We start from the raw sequence: 19,552 nt of genomic DNA on the forward strand, positions 1-19,552 counted from the left end.
GCAGCTGAGAGATCAACAAGGTGTAGCGGTGTCTTACCTTGTTGGGGTAGTGCAGCTGAGAGATCAACAAGGTGTAGCGGTGTCTTACCTTGTTGGGGTAGTGCAGCTGAGAGATCAACAAGGTGTAGCGGTGTCTTACCTTGTTGGGGTAGTGCAGCTGAGAGATCAACAAGGTGTAGCGGTGTCTTACCTTGTTGTGGTAGTGCAGCTGAGAGATCAACAAGGTGTAGCGGTGTCTTACCTTGTTGGGGTAGTACAGCTGAGAGATAAACAAGGTGTAGCGGTGTCTTACCTTGTTGGGGTAGTGCAGCTGAGAGATCAACAAGGTGTAGCGGTGTCTTACCTTGTTGGGGTAGTGCAGCTGAGAGATCAACAAGGTGTAGCGGTGTCTTATCTTGTTGTGGTAGTGCAGCTGAGAGATCAACAAGGTGTAGCGGTGTCTTACCTTGTTGTGGTAGTGCAGCTGAGAGATAAACAAGGTGTAGTGGTGTCTTACCTTGTTGTGGTAGTGCAGCTGAGAGATAAACAAGGTGTAGCGGTGTCTTACCTTGTTGTGGTAGTGCAGCTGAGAGATCAACAAGGTGTAGCGGTGTCTTACCTTGTTGTGGTAGTGCAGCTGAGAGATCAACAAGGTGTAGCGGTGTCTTACCTTGTTGTGGTAGTGCAGCTGAGAGATCAACAAGGTGTAGCGGTGTCTTACCTTGTTGTGGTAGTGCAGCTGAGAGATCAACAAGGTGTAGCGGTGTCTTACCTTGTTGTGGTAGTGCAGCTGGACAGAGTGCCACTGGCCGTCACTGACCCCTCCGGGAACAAAGGGATGGACCACGGTCTTCGACTCTCCTGGAGGAGGGAGAGAAAGTGATGGGGAGAGAGGGAAAGAGGGAGAGAGGGAGAGAGGGAAAGAGGGAAAGAGGGAAAGAGGGAGAGAGGGAGAGCGGGAGAGAGGGAGAGCGGGAGAGAGGGAGAGAGGGAGAGAGGGAAAGAGAAAGAGAGAGGGAAAGAGGGAGAGAGGGAAAGAGGGAGAGAGGGAAAGATAGGAAAGACAAGAGAGATGAAAAGAGGTTGTGGTTAATTCAATACCATATTGTCTGCTGGATGTACATAACCTTGCATGCCAGACGTATAGGCTGTACTTTAATTGGATGATAAATGTCTCCTATTATAGTAGTGCCATCGTACGACACTGCTAACAAACAATACATGATTTACAACATGCATTTAAAAAAAAAAAACATTTTTACAGCCTCTTAAGTACGTCAAAGTTCAAATCAACGTATGGAAACCTACTTCTCTCCTCCATTCATCCATTAAGCTAAAACATGAAACTCCAACATGGGGAAATAAAAAAACACAGCCAGACTCACAAAGCCAGCCAGCCAGCTCACACAGTCATCATAAATCACACTCACTGTAAGAACACAGGGGGTTTCCCAACCATATCGATGGTTCTCAATCACAACGTCTACAGAGCAACAATCCCACCAGATTTACCCAGGGCTTTTACTGACTGTTTACCAAGGGCAGGAGTCCCTCTGGAAGCATTTACCCACTGACTCAGTCAACAGTAACGCAACATCGTAGCTGTGTAACACAGAGCCATTAGTCATGGTGTTTAGCAGTCTTTATCAGAGAAAAACGCTATGACTTCTGCAGTACAACGTTGCCTTTTCTCGTTGGTTGTGTGGTATAAACTCCAGGGCTCCTTAGGCTTTGGCAGTGAGACACACTCAGCGTAGTGGATTCAACAAGAGCTGTGTTTGTTTGCGTGCATATTTGAGCCAGGGGAAGCAGTGGCCCAGCCTTTGCTCCTCTGTTTGCGAGCGTGTGTGAGCGGGGCTGAGCAGGGCTAAGGTGTAAGTAGGTCTTTATGGCTTGTTAAGTGTCTATACTGTCATGAATCAGTCAGCCCGGCCTCTGTTACGGGGGAAAGCAGCTGCTCTCTGACCACAGTAAAACACTCATTCCTTTCACACAGCCAAAGCCAATGCATCTCTAGGTTTAACAGCACAGCAGCGTAGCCAGACAATTGAGAGGACACATTCTAACGAAATCCTGTAACTGTTTGTTTCACACTGGTCAAGGAGTCCAGCTGATAAGAGCATTTACCAAGCGGTTTGTGAAAGCCACATTAATGAAATCCTTACAGCGGAGTTGATTAATCAAGCTATCGGCTAGTGTTAATACAAACAACTTGAAAGTCATTTTCCAGCTCTTTGTGTGAGCCTGATTATTTGTACCGTGGACACACACACACTGCTGCTCTCTCACCTGCAGAGAAGGTGAGTTGGATCTGTTCCTCGATAATCTCCAAGGCGATAAAGTCATGCTTCTCGTTAAATCTCCCGTTGTACAGCAGCAGGGCATTCCTCTCTCTGGTGGCAAACCTGGGGACAAGATGGACACAGGGTCAAGCTTTTATTGTAAAACCCACATTTGGTGGCGAAATGGCACCCATTCAAATCCTACATCTCAAATATAGTTAGCCAAATTATTTTGTTTTGTGAATGATTATTCATTAGGTTTTTAAAGTATGTGGCATAGTTTTAGACTGTCACAGAGTCTGTGTACTGAACCCAAACCGCCAGATAAGATACACTAGATAAACAAAAGTATGTGGACACCCCTTTAAATGAGTGGATTTGGCTATTTCAGCCACATCCATTGCCGACAGGTGTATAAAATCGAGCACACAGCCATGTCATCTCCATAGACAAACATTGGCAGTAGAATGGCCTTACTGAAGAGCTCAGTGATGTTCAACGTGGCACCGTCATAGGATGCCACCTTTACTAACAAGTCAGTTTGTCAAATTTCTGCCCTGCTAGAGCTGCCCCAGTCAACTGTAAGTGCTGTTATTGTGAAGTGGAAACATCTAGGAGTAACAAAGGCTCAGCCGCGAAGTGGTAGGCCATACAAGCTCACAGAACGGGACCGACCGAGTGCTGTAGCACGTAGCGCGCAAAAATAGTTTGTCCTCGGTTGCAACACTCACTACCGAGTTCCAAGCTGCCTCTGGAAGCAACGTCAGTACAAGAACCGTTCGCCGGGAGCTTCATGAAATGGGTTTCCATGGCCAAGCATGCCAAGCATCGGCTGGAGTGGTGTAAAGCTTGCCGCCATTGGACTCTGGAGCACTGAAAACACGTTCTCTGGAGTGATGCATCACACTTCCCTATCTGGCAGTCCGGCGGATAGTGCCAACTGTAAAGTTTGGTGGAGGAGGAATAATGGTCTGGGGCTGTTTTTCATGGTTTGGGCTATGCCCCTTAGTTTCAGTGAAGGGAAATCTTAACGCTACAGCATACAATGACATTCTAGACAATTATGCGCTTCCAACTTTGTGGCAACAGTTTGGAAAAGGCTCTTTCCTGTTTCAGTATGACAATGCCCCCGTCCATGAAGCGAGATCCATACAGAAATGGTTTGTCGAGATCGGTGTGGAAAAACTTGACTGGCCAGCACAAAGCCCTGACCTCAACCCCATAGGACACCTTTGGGATGAATTGGAACACTGACTGCGAACCAGGCCTAATCGCCCAACATCAGTGCCCGACCTCACTAACGCTCTTGTGGCTGAATGGAAGCAAGTCCCCGCAGCAATGTTCCAACATCTAGTGGAAAGCCTTCCCAGAAGACTGGAGGCTTTTATAGCAACTAATGGGGGGACCAACTCCATATTAATGCCCATGATTTTGGAATGAAAATGGAATGAAATTTGGTCATGTGGTATATATGAGAGGTGGGATTTGGGGTTGGAGAAGTGTGTAAGGAAGGGGTGAGAAATTCCTGAGGAAGAAAAGAGGAAGAGAGACTTGAAGGACAATAAGGAAGTGGTCGTAAGACCAGTGGTCTAGATACAGGAAGGAGGAAGTAGATGCCCTGCCCTGCCATAGTGTGTGTGTGTTTGTGTAAGTGTGGGTGTGTGTTTGTCTGCCTGTGTGTATGCTATGAGGGGCACAGAGGGCACAAGAGTCAGACACCAGATGCCAGCAGGTCAGTGGGAGGTGCGGAGGGGGGCAGGGGGGCAGGAAGACACAGCCGATTAAAGAAAACAGTGATAAGAGCACCTCATCACAGGGCGCTTCCTGTTTTCACCCTGTTCTACCGCTTCTCACCGACACACACTCTGCTTTTCACATCAACCCACTTTTACGATCCTCACCCCACCTAGAAATTCAAATGGGACTAGCAACAGATCTGATACAATATTTACACTATTGTGCAAGTGCACTAGTTTTGATCAGAGCCACATAGGGCTGCCACATAGAATGCAGTTTACTATAGATTATGGTCCGGGAATATGGAGTCATTTGAGAGACAAAGAACTTGACCTGCATTCCCATTTCTGTGTTCCTGCCTTGACTAATATGGTTATGAATGGTGTTATAGCTCATTTTGCTACACGGCAGTTTCAACAGATTAGAGCGTGAACACACACACACACCCCTCTCATGTGCTTAATGTAAGCGGTTTTTGTGTGAGCTCCGACACAATCAAGATGTCTCTACATGCCCCACTGAACTGGTACACTGAACTGAGTGAAGTGTGTTTGTTTGTGCAACCCTCCCTGTACCCAAATTACAGTTTACCACACACACGCAACCATGTACAGTACGCATGTCGCTTTGTTAACACACCTAGTCTGTGTAGCTGCGTGTGTGTGAGGTGAAGATCGACAGGAGATGAGAGAAGAGAGGGTAAATGGGGAGAATAGTACAATTGATTCAGCTAGAGGAAGAGGGGGTAGACATGGATGGGGAGCTGAGATAGAGAGAGAGAGAGAGAGAGAGTAGATGGTTTCCAAGCACTCACATGAACGAGACAGTAAAGTGGAACCTCTGTCGTAGTCCTCTGAAGGTGATGAAGGACCGACCAGGGAAGGACCTGGTGGTCATCTCACAGTAAGGCTTCTCGTACTCTCCCGGGGGACACTGGCACATGAACCCCCCCACCAGCAGGTCCACACATTTCCCCCCATTCTTACACACCCCTGGGACACACCGCCCCGACCGGGCGTTCACCTCACAGTGCTCACCTAGGGAGAGAAGGGAGGAGGGAGACAGTAAGGTTTAAGAGTGATGTACAGCCGGTCAGACACACACAAAGTCATATTGATAGACTGCATTCCCATTTCCCATTTCTGAGAGACAGAAGACACTGAACACTGTTTCCATATTGCTCTGCTGAACGGTTCTCATGGAGAATCTAATAATAATAATGTTTTATTGTCACATACACCGGATAGGTGCAGTGAAATGTGTTGATTTACAGGGTCAGCCATACTAATACGGCGCCCAAGGAGCAAATTAGGGTTATGGACACTAACTACTGGTCTGGACATCACCACCACAGATACACAGCTCAGTTTCCCACTGACAGACTGTCTGTCTAAGAGACCACAGGAAACTGGCTGACTGGCTCAAGTTTGCATGCCAAAGTGGGCCAGCTTAGGCAGATTCCTGATTCCTCCACTGACAGACTCCCATGGCTCTGACTGGTACTCCATCTTGGATTCCACCAGTTTCCTTATCTAAGACAGCCACCAACCATCGGCGTCAACTCCAGCTCCAGTGTTGTGTCAACCATCATCCCGACAAAATCTGTCTGGGGGGAGGGGTGGGGACAGCCAGGTATGCGTGGGACGGAGGGGGGCACAGGATGCCAGAACATCAGATCTCGGACCCTGTCTGGACCCTGGTAATGACTCTTCTCTCTGCGGTATAATCCCTTTTTCCGATGAGAATTAGGAGGATCTGTTTCCCTGTAATGTGGAAATAATGTGGAAACCCAAGGCAGACACAGTATGCCCCATCTGTCATCGGCCACATAATGGCTCCCGACTAGCTGAGGTTGAACTGTGACCTTCAAAGACTAGGCCCCCCATTGGAGGAGCGGAGAGGTGGAGGATGGTATAATCAGGTAATTACAGCTGATAAGGAAGTGAAGGAGGGAAAGAGAGGAAAGGAGTGGTGGGGTTGTTATTATATTCTACCGGGACCCACTGTAGGGACAGAGAGACGGAGAGATGTGGTCTCACTATCAGATGAAAGCTCCCGGTCAGTTGACCTGCAAACGCCATCACAAAAATGTCACGAGTGCAACTGATAGCTCCGACCCTCGACCATCACTCCTAGACACAAAGACAGAGTGATAGGAGTAGGGAGTAGGGCCTACTATGGAGTGTACCTGGGGCTGCCGGCTAGACAGCATTCCAGCCTCATCTCAAACATAAATCACATTGAGACAGACCACATGCTTTCCATTTTAGTAAAGGGGTCATTTGTAGTTGATGGATCGTCAGTGGGTTGGTGCATCCTGCTGATGGCAAACACCAGAGTTGATCTGCAGCCAAAATGATTGCCATGAAATGTGTGCGTCACCCAAATGGGAAGCTACACTCTGATGGTGGATGGGGTGACTTACCAGACAGCACCTACATATAATTTAAAGCTCTTTGAGACCTAATAAAGTATTAGCCTGGTCCCAGAGCTGTTTGTGCTACTTTGCCAACTACTATGGCCATTTTCACACCATTGGCAAGACCGCACAACAGCTCACAGAACAGGCTAGCAAAGGATACTACAGTATAGAGTGGAGCCACTCACCAGTGAAGTCTTCCTGACACTCGCAGGTATAGCCTCCCTCTCGGCTGCGACACTTCCCGTTGTTCCCGCAGGGTCCTGAGTAGCAGAGGTCTATCTCCGTCTCGCAGTAGTCCCCGGTGAAGCCTGCAGGACAGCGGCAGCGCAGACCGTTGATGGGGTGGATGGGCCGGAACAGCACCGTGTCGGAGGAGATGAAGGGCGGGGAGCTGTCGAACTTCAGCACGGACACACACTTCATATAGTTCTCACACGGCTCCCTCAGGCAGATGTTGTCGTCGAAGGGAAGCACCTGGAATGGACACAATTAAATCAGGAAATTGCTCAAATCCAGAAAATGAAATGGGCAACAGAGATTGCTGGTTTTCGTTCCTTCCTTCGAATCAGTGGCTGACTTAGATCGGGAAAATCTTAGTCGCGTTCATTAGGGCACACCGTAGCTAAACTTTTCAAAACAACAACAAAAATGCATTATTTGACAAGTTCAGATAGTACCTTCCAGTCTGTGATCATTTTCTTCAATATCGTGACAACTGAACATGACCCAGTTCTACAGGAGTGCCTATGGGGTCGGTATTGGTCGATTTGGGACTCATTCAAATAACCTGCTGTGATGATATTAGTCGGAGCAGGGTGCGGTTCAGGTAGATCTGCTCCTGCAGCTCCTCGGAGGGGAAGTACCTCCCTGGGGGACCCCCTGGCTGGAGCGCCGAGAAGGTCACGTTGAGGATGGCGCCCCGAACGTCTGTGTCATTCTGGATATTGAAGACAAAGACGGCCTGGCGGCTGGTGGAGAGTAGAGAATAGCGAGTAGAGTCTTGTGAGCACACGGAGCAGAAGTACCGTAGCAGCAACAGAATTCTACACGGACTCCCATGTAGGGTAACAACATTTCAATATCTTTCCCCCCAAAAAATTCCCAGCTTAGACAGAAATCTCGGTTGGAGGATTATTATTCCGTCCTGATACCGAGAATCTTCCAACCAGGATTTCCTGGAACCCTCAGTAGGAGCAGACAAATTACCTGGTGGAGAGCACGGCTGCCACACCCTCCAGGAAGAGGGACAGCAGAGGGGACAGGAAGCGCTCCTGAGACATGTTCTCCAGGCGCACCGTGATGCTGTTGGTCAACATGTCGTCTGTGATTATGGTGACACGCAGGGTGCACAGGGCTGTGACCTGATGGATACCGTCTAGGGAGGGAGGGGGGGGGGGGGGGGGGGGGGGGGGAGGGAGGGTTAAATGGATGAACTACAGAGCAGAGCAACAGTTAAAAGGCGGACCAGAACTACTGTGCATAATTGAAACCATGAAGATTTGCTAAGATTTGTTTAGCATGTAGAAGTGATCATCGTCTAAGTCAGCGTTTCCCAAACTCGGTCCCGGGGCCCGTTTTGGTTTTAGCCCTAGCACTACACAGCTGATTCACATAATCAAAGCTTGATGATGACTTGGTTATTTGAAGCAGCTGTGTGGTGCTAGGTCAAAAAACTAAACATGCATCCGGGGGGGGGGGGGGGGGGGGCCTGGGAAACGCTGATCTAAGTGGATTTATTGCAGAGCAGAAGTAGAGTCAACCACATGAAGACTGGTGTTGAACAGTACTTTTTTTTTAACTAGGCAAGTCAGTTAAGAACAAATTCTTATTTACAATGACAGCCTACAGGGGAACACTGCCTTGTTCAGGGGAAGAACGACAGATTTTTACGTTGACGGCTCGGGGATTTGATCTATCAACCTTTTGTTTACTGGCCCAACACTCTAACCACTAGGCTACCTGCCGCCGTTGAGTAGTTAATGAATGAGAACATTCTGTAATAACTGGCCCGATCAGACATTAAATCAAGCAGACAGAGTCACTGGTAGGCATATATCATTTGAATAAATAAGCATTTTGTCAAACCTGTCCTGTCAATGACAAGATAGTGTAGGCATTCTTACCCCTCTTGTCCACAAACACACTTTAATTACATACAGTAAATATCTCAATCCTAACGGATCCTTCTCAGAGGGGATCTCGGGTGCATCCCAAATAGCCCCCTACTCCCTATGTAGTGTACTACTTAGACCAAGGCTCCGGACAGAAGTACTGTCCAAGAGGGTGAACGCCAAACGAGAGACGTGTGCTGCTCACAGCGATTTCCTGACACATATTATGTTACAGGTGAGACATGGGACGGACTGGCTTATATCGTCCTGAGTCTTTGCCAGCGTTCTCTGGGGTTAAGTAGGTGTCAGTGGGTCTCGTTGGGATTCCACCTGATTCAAAGCCACTCCTAAGTAATTAAACAAATCTGATGTGTCATTTCAACTTGTGGAACAACTGAAAACTGCTATGTCTTGCTGACCTAAATATCATATACACAGAGTGCACATAACGTTATGAACACCTGCCGTTTCCATGACATAGACGGACCAGGTGAATCCAGGTGAAACCTATGATCCCTTACTGATGTCACTTGTTAAATCCACTTCAAATCAGTGTAGATGGAGGGCGAGGGACAGGTTAAAGAATACGTTTTTGAATCTTGAGACATTGAGACATGGATTGTGCATGTGTGCCATTCAGAGGGTGAATGGGAAAGACAAAGGATTAAGTGCCTTTGAACCTGGTTTATGGTAGTAGGTGCCAGGCGCACCAGTTTGTGTCAAGAACTGCAATGCTGCTGGCTTTTTCGTGCTCGATAGTTTCCTGTGTGTGTGTGTGTGTGTGTGTGTGTGTGTGTATCAAGAATGGTCCACCACCCAAAGGACATCCAGCCAACTTGACACAACTTTGGGAAGCATTGGAATCAACAAAGGCCAGCATCCCTGTGGAACGCTTTCGACAACTTGTAGAGTTAATGCCCCGACGAACTGAGGCTGTTCTGAGGGCAAAGACGGGGTGTAACTCAATATTAGGAAGGTGTACCTAATGTTTGGTAAACTCCATGTAGAGCCTATAGGCACGGGCCCGTTCGATATAATGCTGGATAATAGGGAGAGAGCTGGCAACTCAAAACTGTTAACTTTAACTGATCCATACAAAGTCTATAGGGCTAGTGTATATGTTCAACACCAAGCATACAGACAGAGCCTATAGGGCTGTGATGTAGGAGGAGAGTGGCCAACAGGTGGCTGCAGCAGTTGACATACTGTTGAAACGTCTCTGAGTGGGAGATCGGGTTGCATGAGTCTTGTTGAGTCAATGTGTATGCGTGTGTGAGAGAGACGGCTGAGGGGCAGGTGCCTTGTCAGTCACTCTCCCCCAAATTAGGTCATTTCTCAGGACCCCTACAACCCTCTCTACCCCCTGCCTCCCGGCCGTCCTATATCCCCTCTCTGCTCCCTCCCCCGTCAGTGCCTCTGTTCATCAGACTGCCTCACACTGTTCATCAGACTGGGTGTTGATACCGTTGTCTCCTCACAGCCTCCTCCTCCTCTCCCTCTTCTCTAAAGTGTTGCCCAGTGTGCCATCATTATCTGACAAAGAAGAGCCAGACGACCCATGTTTTCCACTCTGTTGCACCCACAGTCACCACATATACTTCGAGAGAAGTGCACACAAAAGCACCCCCTCCCCACGTGGTCATACACACACACACACGCGCGCACACGCACACACACACACACACAAAACATTCCCTTAATTCGATGTAGAGCGAGTGTGCTCTACTAACACAGAGAGTAACTGTTACATTAGCAATCCATTACAGAGTAGCCTACCCAGCTGTCCGTTCGCCACCTGTCCCCTCTGCCTGTCTGTCTGCACAACACACTGCACATGGTGGTCTAGAAGCTAGATCAATCAGCTGATTGATTGAAACACAAACACATATGCGATCAGGGATGGTCGGACAAAAACATGCACACGTGTACACACAATGTGTGTCACAATACAGGAGGCAGGTGTAAGAGGTTCCAGTCACCTGTTGAGTGTTGCCATTAAGCCGCGATGAAGTAAGTCCTGACACTAGCTGTTGGCACTCAGCTTAAGACAACAGTACTACTCTGAACCCGTTGCTGTTGAGAGTACAGCTCAAGCCGTCCTGTTTGTGGGCTAAATGATGTGTTTGACAAATGTTTCATCACCGATTCTCAGTGTACTCAAAAGGCAATCTAAGCTATTCACTCACTGAGTAAACTAACCGGGAAAAAGCCTACTGTATAGGCCATGAAGTACATGCACACAGTCCTGACTCTCTAAGTAAGTTACTACATAGATCCACTGAACCCTCAAACTCTTCCCCACACACAATTCTAACAAATTCTTATTTACAATGACGGCCTACACCAGCCAAACCTGGACGACGCTGGGCATATTGTGCGCCGCCCTATGAGACTCCCTTATCACGGCCGGTTGTGATACAGCCTGGGTTCGAACAAGGGTGTCTGTAGTGACGCCTCAAGCACTGAGATGCAGCGCCTTAGACCGCGGGAGAACAAGGTTAAATACAGGAAGAGTTTTACACGAGTACCATCTTTTTCCTCTCTCTTTCCCGTGGCCTCCCAAGAGAGAGAGAGATGCTATTTATATTCCTGCAGCTGTTCTATTCGGGATCAATGAGAGGGCAACACACACACACAAGCACACACACACACACACACAAGCGGGGGGCGCACACATACGCACACACACACACATATACAAGCGGGGGGGCGCGCGCATACGCACACACACACACACACACAGGGTGTCCCTGGGCAGCTCACAGCCAGTCATCACAGGGTGTGTCACATTCAGACATCATGGAAAGAGGATTTCTCCGAGGGTAAACAGGACTACATGGGAGTGACGTGGGAGAAGACAGGACCCATCCCACAGTGATATAAAACACCACACACTACATTACAAAGATGCCGCTTACAAGTATATCTGAGCGTGTCACAATGAAATACCACGACGAAGGTCTATAGATTCAGAAACATTGGTGAAACAAGATCCATGACGTGTGTTGGAAGCATCAAGATCGCCCGTGTGCTACAGCTTCCTTGAATATTCCGTGCGTTACACCTACGATATGCCACGCATTCATGAACTAGTAATAACCATTAAGATACGAGACTGACATACTAGTGCTAAAGTAAATAAACAAATACATTATCCAAACAGTAAAAGCCATTAGCGTCACGGCGTATCACTCATTGTTTTATTAGTCATCTCGGCTGAAGAATCCAGACGGTGTACTGCCGAGCTGTAGCAGCGAATGAATCATAGACGAGATGATTGCAATATGTGTTTATTGGGTTACTAAAATGCAATAAACCCGCAATCTCTTTTCCATAGACACAGATCTAGTCAGCAATAACTCCCCCAATCCTAACCATAAGTGGGAGAAACTCAAAACTCACCATGGATCAGTGTCTAGGAGCATCTTGTTTACGAGGCAGGAGGTGCTAAGGCTGTTAATAGACTGGGAGACACCAGCCAGTCCCTGTAGATGCTAAGCCAACTTAACTATGATGGAGCTGGACACTGGGACACCGGGACACATTCCACCAAGGTCCCCAGCTGTCACAGTGAGTGACAACACCCTTGTCTAAATCACTAACTGCCCCACCCACCCATTCTGGAGATCGATGACACTGCTGTCACTATCTGTCTGTGGTCTGTGACTGACAGTCACAGAGTGTGGTCATCGTGGTGTGGGGGTAAATTGTTGTTCAACGCACAATTTAGGAAGCATGTTAAAATGCTAGTAATGAATTGGAACGCTCTCATAGAAACAACAGGTGATTTTCAATTCAACTGACTGAATTCAAAATCAAGCGGAGCACAACCCCGGTGGCCACCTACTCCATCCATCAACAACAACAACAGCAGTGTTTTCACAGATGACGGAAGAAGCCGAGAGGGTGGTGTAAAACAAACGACAGACGTCTCGTCTGTACGACGGTCGACAGGTTCCCCTCGCAAACCTGTCAACCTCACCTGTGTGAAACAGAGGGGGGATTCAAACCTCCCCCCTACAGCAGGAAGAGAGTGGTATGCTCCACTCCTAAATCACTATGACGGCGGAAAGAAGGGACAACCTCTGCATTCCGCACAAAGACCAATCCTTCCCTGCATTGGTTTGTTTGCAGTGGAAAGGGGATTATTTCAATCATTTTGACATTTACCACAGTCAAATAGGATGGTGATACGAGGAAAAGTGTTGAATCCTTGAAGAAAGCCAACAATTATTTCAACAGGCATACCAGACATAGACTTTTTTTTATTTTACTGGCAACCACGTTTTATTGTGCAATAACATTTTAAAAGGTACAGCGACCAATGAAAAGCAGTAAAAACGGAGCCCTATTTAGCAGGTGCAGAGAAAACGCCACAAAGCGACCAACTGACCCCTTTCTCTCTCCGAACATTCAAATATTTGAATCACAACAATGATTCCAAACCGACTGTACCTCGACCAATCGGTGTCTAGAGTGATATCAGCTCCCCCTTCACTATGACACACCTAACCGCCCCTGGCCTATCAGGTACAGAGCAAACAAACAGGTTATTTGACTGTAGAGTCAATCCCACACTTTCACTAATAGTTTGGCTTTCTCAGCAATCAGCTCGAGAAAGTGTAATTAATCTCTCTCTCTCTCTCTCTCTCTCTCTCTCTCTCTCTCTCTCTCTCTCTCTCTCTCTCTCTCTCTCTCTCTCTCTCTCTCTCCCTCTCCCTCTCCCTCCCTCCCTCCCTCTAGCAGACACAGTAAAACTTTTCCCTATAAGAACTTGGTAACTAACTGGGTCCAGTAGAAGGGTTTCTCTCACAGCGTGAGCAGACAGACTGGGATGTAAGGATCACATATCAGCGGCCTACAGACATCCTGCTGCCTGTGTGATAAGAAGAAGAACAGGGGAATTCACCTCCTCTACCACAATGGCCATTATATCCTACAGACTGACAGAACGGAAAGACAATCATAATAGAATCAATCTATTACTCAGGAATTCAATATGCAAGACATGAGATGATTGGTTAGGGAAAGTAATAGATTCAACGAGGAAGTGAAGGAAAGGTTCTTAGTAGTTGCCAAGTGGATGTTTATTACGCGAGCGTGGGGAGGAGAGGAAAGGAGAGCAGGAAACAATGAAACTGTAGCTGACAGAGATAATCACTGCCAATGATTGGGGATGATTGGGGCCTCCCTGAGACAGACAGACAGCCGTGCATCTGTCTCTCCCTACACACAACTGGCACACACATAAATTACATCTCCACACACAAACCCACACCACTGCCATAGGCATCATTCAAGGGAGGACAGGAGATACTGACACCAAGGCAAATCATTGTAATAACATTATTAGTGGGCTCCCGAGTGGCGCAGCGGTCTAAGGCACTGCTTCTGCTAGAGGCGCCACTACAGACCCTGATTCGATTCCAGGCTGTATCACAACCGGCCGTGATTGGGAGTCCCATAGGGCGGCACACAATTGGCCCAGCGTCGTCCGGGTTAGGGTTTGGCCGGAGTAGGCCGTGCCAAGTTAAATAAAGGTTCAATTGAAATAAAAATCAACTATCACTAATATAACTTTAGCATCTCTGTTGACGTACAACTGGGATGTGACTTTACCATAATAGCATGATAGTGTTTAAATATGGGCCGCGTGTCAGGGACAGGGAGTAGGAACTTCGGCCGCGAGTCCGACCAGTGGCCCTTTAAATGAAACCGTGTTCCAGGATCAATGGTTAACCCGACAGGAATGCGCAGAGTGACTGGGTTCACTGAGAAACCCTGGCAGGTTTACAGGCCTCAGACCTGAAGTTAGACAACTAGAGAAAGCTGGAGCTCATCTATCAGTTCACTCTTTAAAGTTCTTTTTTGAACTACGTCCGCATCCCAAATGGCACACTTGTCCATATATACTGCACTACATAGGGAATAGGGCGCCATTTGGGACGCTGGCTATATGTTTCCCGCCCACACTGCCGCTCTCACTCATATTCCCCTTCACCAGGAATTAATTGTGCAAAGTCAGCAGAGCGTTGTCGGTGTCAACTGGACTTCCTCCACCTGGCTGGCGGTCCGTTCAAGTGAAGGAAGAGATAGTCTGCTACATATCTTAGCTCATCCCTTCCTCCTTCCCTCTTGTCCTCTTTCTCTCACCATATCTCCCGCCCTCTCTTCACCCATCCCTATCGCTCACTATCTTTATCGGTCTCTGTCCGTCTGTATCTGTGTCTCATCCCTGTCTGTCCAGCAGGCCCGGTGGACTCTACACCCAGAACCCTTTATCTAACAGGATTTAGCGGTTATGTACGTCTGGCTGCAGCTTTGATCTGCTCTGGCCTGGAGACAGACACACGGACTGCATCTCAAATGGCAACCTGTACCCTTTAGAGTGCAATACTTTTGACCAGGGCCCATGGGGATCTAGTCAAAGGTAGTGCACTATAAGGGAATAGGGTGCCACTTGGAATGAAATCATGGACATACCTGAGAATAAACATGTCTGGGGAGATGAGAGGGGCTTTCACTGACTGCTTCCAGACACACTGACAGTAATAGAGTAGAGGAATAGAGAGGAGAGGAGGAGAGCTTCTGGCCACTACTCCTCTTCTGAGGCTGCCAGGGGTAGTGTCCAAAAGTGCACCCTGCCATATTCTGTGTCTATCTGTAACTCTGCGGCCCTGGCTGTTTTGGAAGCACTACTGATGATGTTACAGAGGTGTCTTCCTATCCCACTAGACTAGCGAAATTCACTTCACGTCATAACTCAGACACACATACACAAAAACACACACAGCTGTCCAACTCAACACCCGCACTTGCTAGGGGGTCCCCTCCCCCCTCCTCTTCCTCCTCCTCCTCCTCTCCAATGGTACAACCCCAAACTCAAGTGTGAGCTAACAGGGATTATTGCTCTCTCACTTAGCCAGTCAGTCACTCAGCCGTAGTTGTGAGGAGAGGACAGCAGAGCGGCAAGCAGGTAGGGACACAAAAGACTCCTTTCACCCCAGGATGAGAGGAGGGGGGCTAGCAGGGAATAACATCCCTTTGACAGCACTGGAACAGGTGGGATTACGACACAGGAACAGACATCTATTTATCCTTACAACAGGAATAGGGAATCATTCAATTCTTCCAGGGTGATCATGAAGTGCAATCACGACACCCTATTCCAAATCAAATCCAAGAAAATGCTTTTTGTCACATGCTTTGTAAACAACAGGCGTAGACCAACAGTGTAATGCTTACTTACGGGCCCTTCCCAAGAATGCAGAGAGAAAGAAAATAGAGAAATAATAGAAAAGTACACATAGCAATACAAGTAATAATAAATAGACAATAAGAAACGATAACTTGGCTATATACACGGGGTACCGGTACTGAGTGGATGTGCAGGGGTACGAGGTAATTGAGGTAGATATGTACATTACTACAGTGCCTTCAGAAAGTATTCACACCGGTTGACAGTATCACCATTTGTTTGTGTTACAAAATGCGATTAAAATGGAGTGAATTGTCATTTTTTCATCAAAGATCTCCACACAATAACCTGTAATGACATAGTGGTAGAAAAATGCTAATATTTCAAACATTTTTATGGATAGTAAAACACTCAAATATTTTGATTTGGATTGTACAATATTTGCCCATTATTCTTTAAAGAATTCTTCAAGCTCTGTCAAGTTGGTTGTTGATCATTGCTAGTGTCACACCCTGATCTGTTTCACCTGTCCTTGTGATTGTCTCCACCCCCTCCAGGTGTCGCTTATTTTCCCTGGTGTGTACAGTTGAAGTCGGAAGTTTACATAGACTTAGGTTAGAGTAAATAAAACTCGTTTTTCAACCACTCCAGAAAATTATTGGTAACAAACTATAGTTTTGACAAGTCGGTTAGGACATCTACTTTGTGCATGACACAAAACAATTGTTTACTGACAGATTATTTCACTTATAATTCACTGTATCACAATTCCAGCGGGTCAGAAGTTTACATACACTAAGTTGACTGTGCCTTTAAACAGCTTGGTAAATTCCTGAAAATTATGGCATGGCTTTAGAAGCTTCTGATAGGCTAATTGACATCATTTGAGTCAATTGGAGGTGTACCTGTGGATGTATTTCAAGGCCTGTCTTCAAACTCAGTGCCTCTTTGCTTAACATCATGGGAAAGTAAAAAGAAATCAGCCAAGACCTCAGAAAAAAATTGTAGACCTCCACAAGTCTGGTTCATCGTTGGGAGCAATTTCCAAAAGCCTGAAGGTACCACGTTCATCTGTACAAACAATAGTACTCAAGTATAAACACCATGGGATCACGCAGCCGTCATACCGCTCAGGAAGGAGACGCGTTCTGTCTCCTAGAGATGAACGTACTTTGGTGCGAAAAGTACAAATCAATCCCAGAACAATTGTTGTGGGGGTGCTTTGCTGCAGGAGGGACTGGTGCACTTCACAAAATAGATGAAATCATGAGGAAGAGAAATTATGTGGATATATTGAAGCAACATCTCCAGACATCAGTCAGGAAGTTAAACCTTGGTCGCAAATGGGTCTTCCAAATGGACAATGACCCCAAGCATACTTCCAAAGTTGTGGCAAAATGACAACAAAGTCTAGGCATTGGAGTGGCAAAGCCCTGACCTCAATCTTATAGAAAATGTGTGGGCAGAACTGAAAAAGCGTGTGCGAGCAAGGAGACCTACAAACCTGACTCAATTACACCAGCTCTGTCAGGAGGAATGGGCCAAAATTCACCCAACTTATTGTGGGAAGCTTGTGGAAGGCTACCCGAAACGTTTGACCCAAGTTAAACAATTTAAAGGCATTGCTACCAAATACTAATTGAGTGTATGTAAACTTCTGACCCACTAGGAATGTAATGAAAGAAATAAAAGCTGAAATAAATCATTCTCTCCACTATTATTCTGACATTCTTAAAATAAAGTGGTGATCCTAACTGACCTAAGACAGGGAATTTTTACTAGGATTAAATGTCAGGAATTGTGAAAAACTGAGTTTAAATGTATTTGGCTAAGGTGTATGTAAACTTCCGACTTCAACTGTATATCCCTGTGTTTCCTGTCAGCATGTTTTCCCGTACTCCTGCTTCTATTCTCTTTTTGCTAGTCCTCCCGGTTTTGACCCTTGCCTGTTTTCTGGACTCCGTACCTGCCTGCCTAACTATTCTGCCTGCCCTGACCTCGAGCCTGCCTGCCACTCTGTACCTCCTGGACTCTGAACTAGTTTTGACCTGTTGCCTGCCCACGACCATTCTTTTGCCTACCCTCAAACCATCTGCCTCCCGTGTCTGCATCTGGGTCTCGCCTTGTGCCCTTATAGCTAGACAGCCATGTTAAAATCTTGCCATAGATATTCAAACTGATTAAAGTCAAAACTGTAACTTGGCCGCTTAGGAACATTCAATGTCGTCTTGGTAAGCAACTCCAGTGTATATTTGGCCTAATGTTTTAGGTTATTGTCTTGCTGAAAGGTGAATTTATTTCCTGGTGTCTGTTGGAAAGCAGACAAAACCAGATTTTACTCTAGGATTTTGCCTATTACGTTTATTTTTATCCTAAAAATCTTCCTAGTCTTTGCCGATGACAAGCATACCCATAACATGATGCAGCCACCACCATGCTTGAAAATATGAAGAGTGGTACTCAGTGATGTGTTGTGTTGGATTTGCACCAAACAAAAAGCTCTGTATTCAATGCAGTATTACTTTAGTGCCTTATTGCAAAAAGGTTACATGTTTTGGAATACTTTTCTTCTGTACAGGCTTCCTTATTTCACTCTGTCACGCAGCTTTAGTATTGTGGCGTAACTACAATGTTGTTGATCCATCCTAATTTATGTCCTATCACAGCCATTAAACTCTGTAACTGTTTTAAATTCCTCATTTGGTCTTTTAAATCCCTTCCTCTCCGTCAACTGAGTTAGGAAGGGCGCCTGTATCTTTGTAGTGACTGGGTGTATTGATACACCATCCAAAGTGTAATTGATAACTTATCCCCCCTATCTATCAATAATTCCCCTCCCCATCTTCTTTGCGAGTCATTGGAAAACTTACCTGTTTTTTTGTGGCAGAATCTGTGCTTGAAATTCACTACTCAACTGAGGGACCTTACAGATAACTGTATGTGTGGGGTACAGAGGTGGAGTAGTCAAACAAAAATCATGTTAACCACTACTACTGAACACAGAGTGAATCCATGCAACTTATTAATTTAATTTTTTTAATCGAACCTTTATTTAACTATTGAACAAATTCTTATTTACAATGACGGCCTAGGAACAGTGGGTTAACTGCCTTGTTCAGGGGCAGAACGACAGATTTGGACTTGTTTTATGTGACTTGTTAAGCTTTTCTTTTTCTTTTTTTTACTCCTGAACTTATTTAGGCTTGCCATAACAAAGGGGCTGAATACTTATTGACTCAAGACATTTCATGCTTTTCATGTATTATTCATTTGTCAAATGTTCTAAAAACAACATTCCCCTGTGACATTATGGGGTACTGTGTGTAGATCAGTGACACAACATCTCAATTGAATACATGCTAAATTCAGGCTGTAACCCAACAACATGTGGAAAAGATCAAGTGGTTTGAATGCTTTCTGAAGGCGCTGTAGGAATAACGTTATAGACCCTCTCGGGCTGTGTGCTGCTTGCATTTTAACCTGTGATTGTCCCCATGAAGGCCAGACCCAGGGAGAAGAAAACAGCCACGGTTACAGAAAGACCACCTCTAAAATGAGTCCAAATGAAGGACTAACAGCTTGATTTGCTATTTAGCTGTTGTTACTCCATCTCATCCACAATAGGGTAGTCTAGGCCATTGTCCTCTATACCGTAGCTCGGTGCTGCTCAACGAGCTGTTACACTGGACCTGAGATTTAAACACAGATAGAACAGATTGATTTGCTGCTAGTTGTCCCTGTTGTCTCTATAGGCCTAAGATTTCAGATGGCGTTGGCTGAAAGCTGGAATTGCATTACAAGGTATATTAGATTAAGAAGGGAG

The 19,552-nt window shown here is 46.4% G+C and overlaps 1 protein-coding gene across 4 annotated transcripts in view; it reads right to left on the minus strand.

Moving 5' to 3' along the window:
* LOC129865276 (cadherin EGF LAG seven-pass G-type receptor 1-like) overlaps window positions 1–19,552 on the minus strand; it is a 121,180-nt gene that overhangs the window by 57,800 nt on the left and 43,828 nt on the right. For all 4 annotated transcript variants that reach the window (XM_055937925.1, XM_055937924.1, XM_055937922.1 and 1 more), the window contains exons 2-7: window positions 7,627–7,795; window positions 7,208–7,388; window positions 6,606–6,894; window positions 4,813–5,035; window positions 2,269–2,384; window positions 752–840 (exon numbers count right to left, since the gene is read on the minus strand). In XM_055937925.1, the coding sequence (XP_055793900.1) occupies window positions 752–840; window positions 2,269–2,384; window positions 4,813–5,035; window positions 6,606–6,894; window positions 7,208–7,388; window positions 7,627–7,795 (1,067 nt within the window). The remainder of the gene's footprint in view (window positions 1–751; window positions 841–2,268; window positions 2,385–4,812; window positions 5,036–6,605; window positions 6,895–7,207; window positions 7,389–7,626; window positions 7,796–19,552) is intronic.

This window comes from Salvelinus fontinalis, chromosome 11, assembly GCF_029448725.1.
Source record: "Salvelinus fontinalis isolate EN_2023a chromosome 11, ASM2944872v1, whole genome shotgun sequence".
NCBI lineage: Eukaryota > Metazoa > Chordata > Actinopteri > Salmoniformes > Salmonidae > Salvelinus > Salvelinus fontinalis.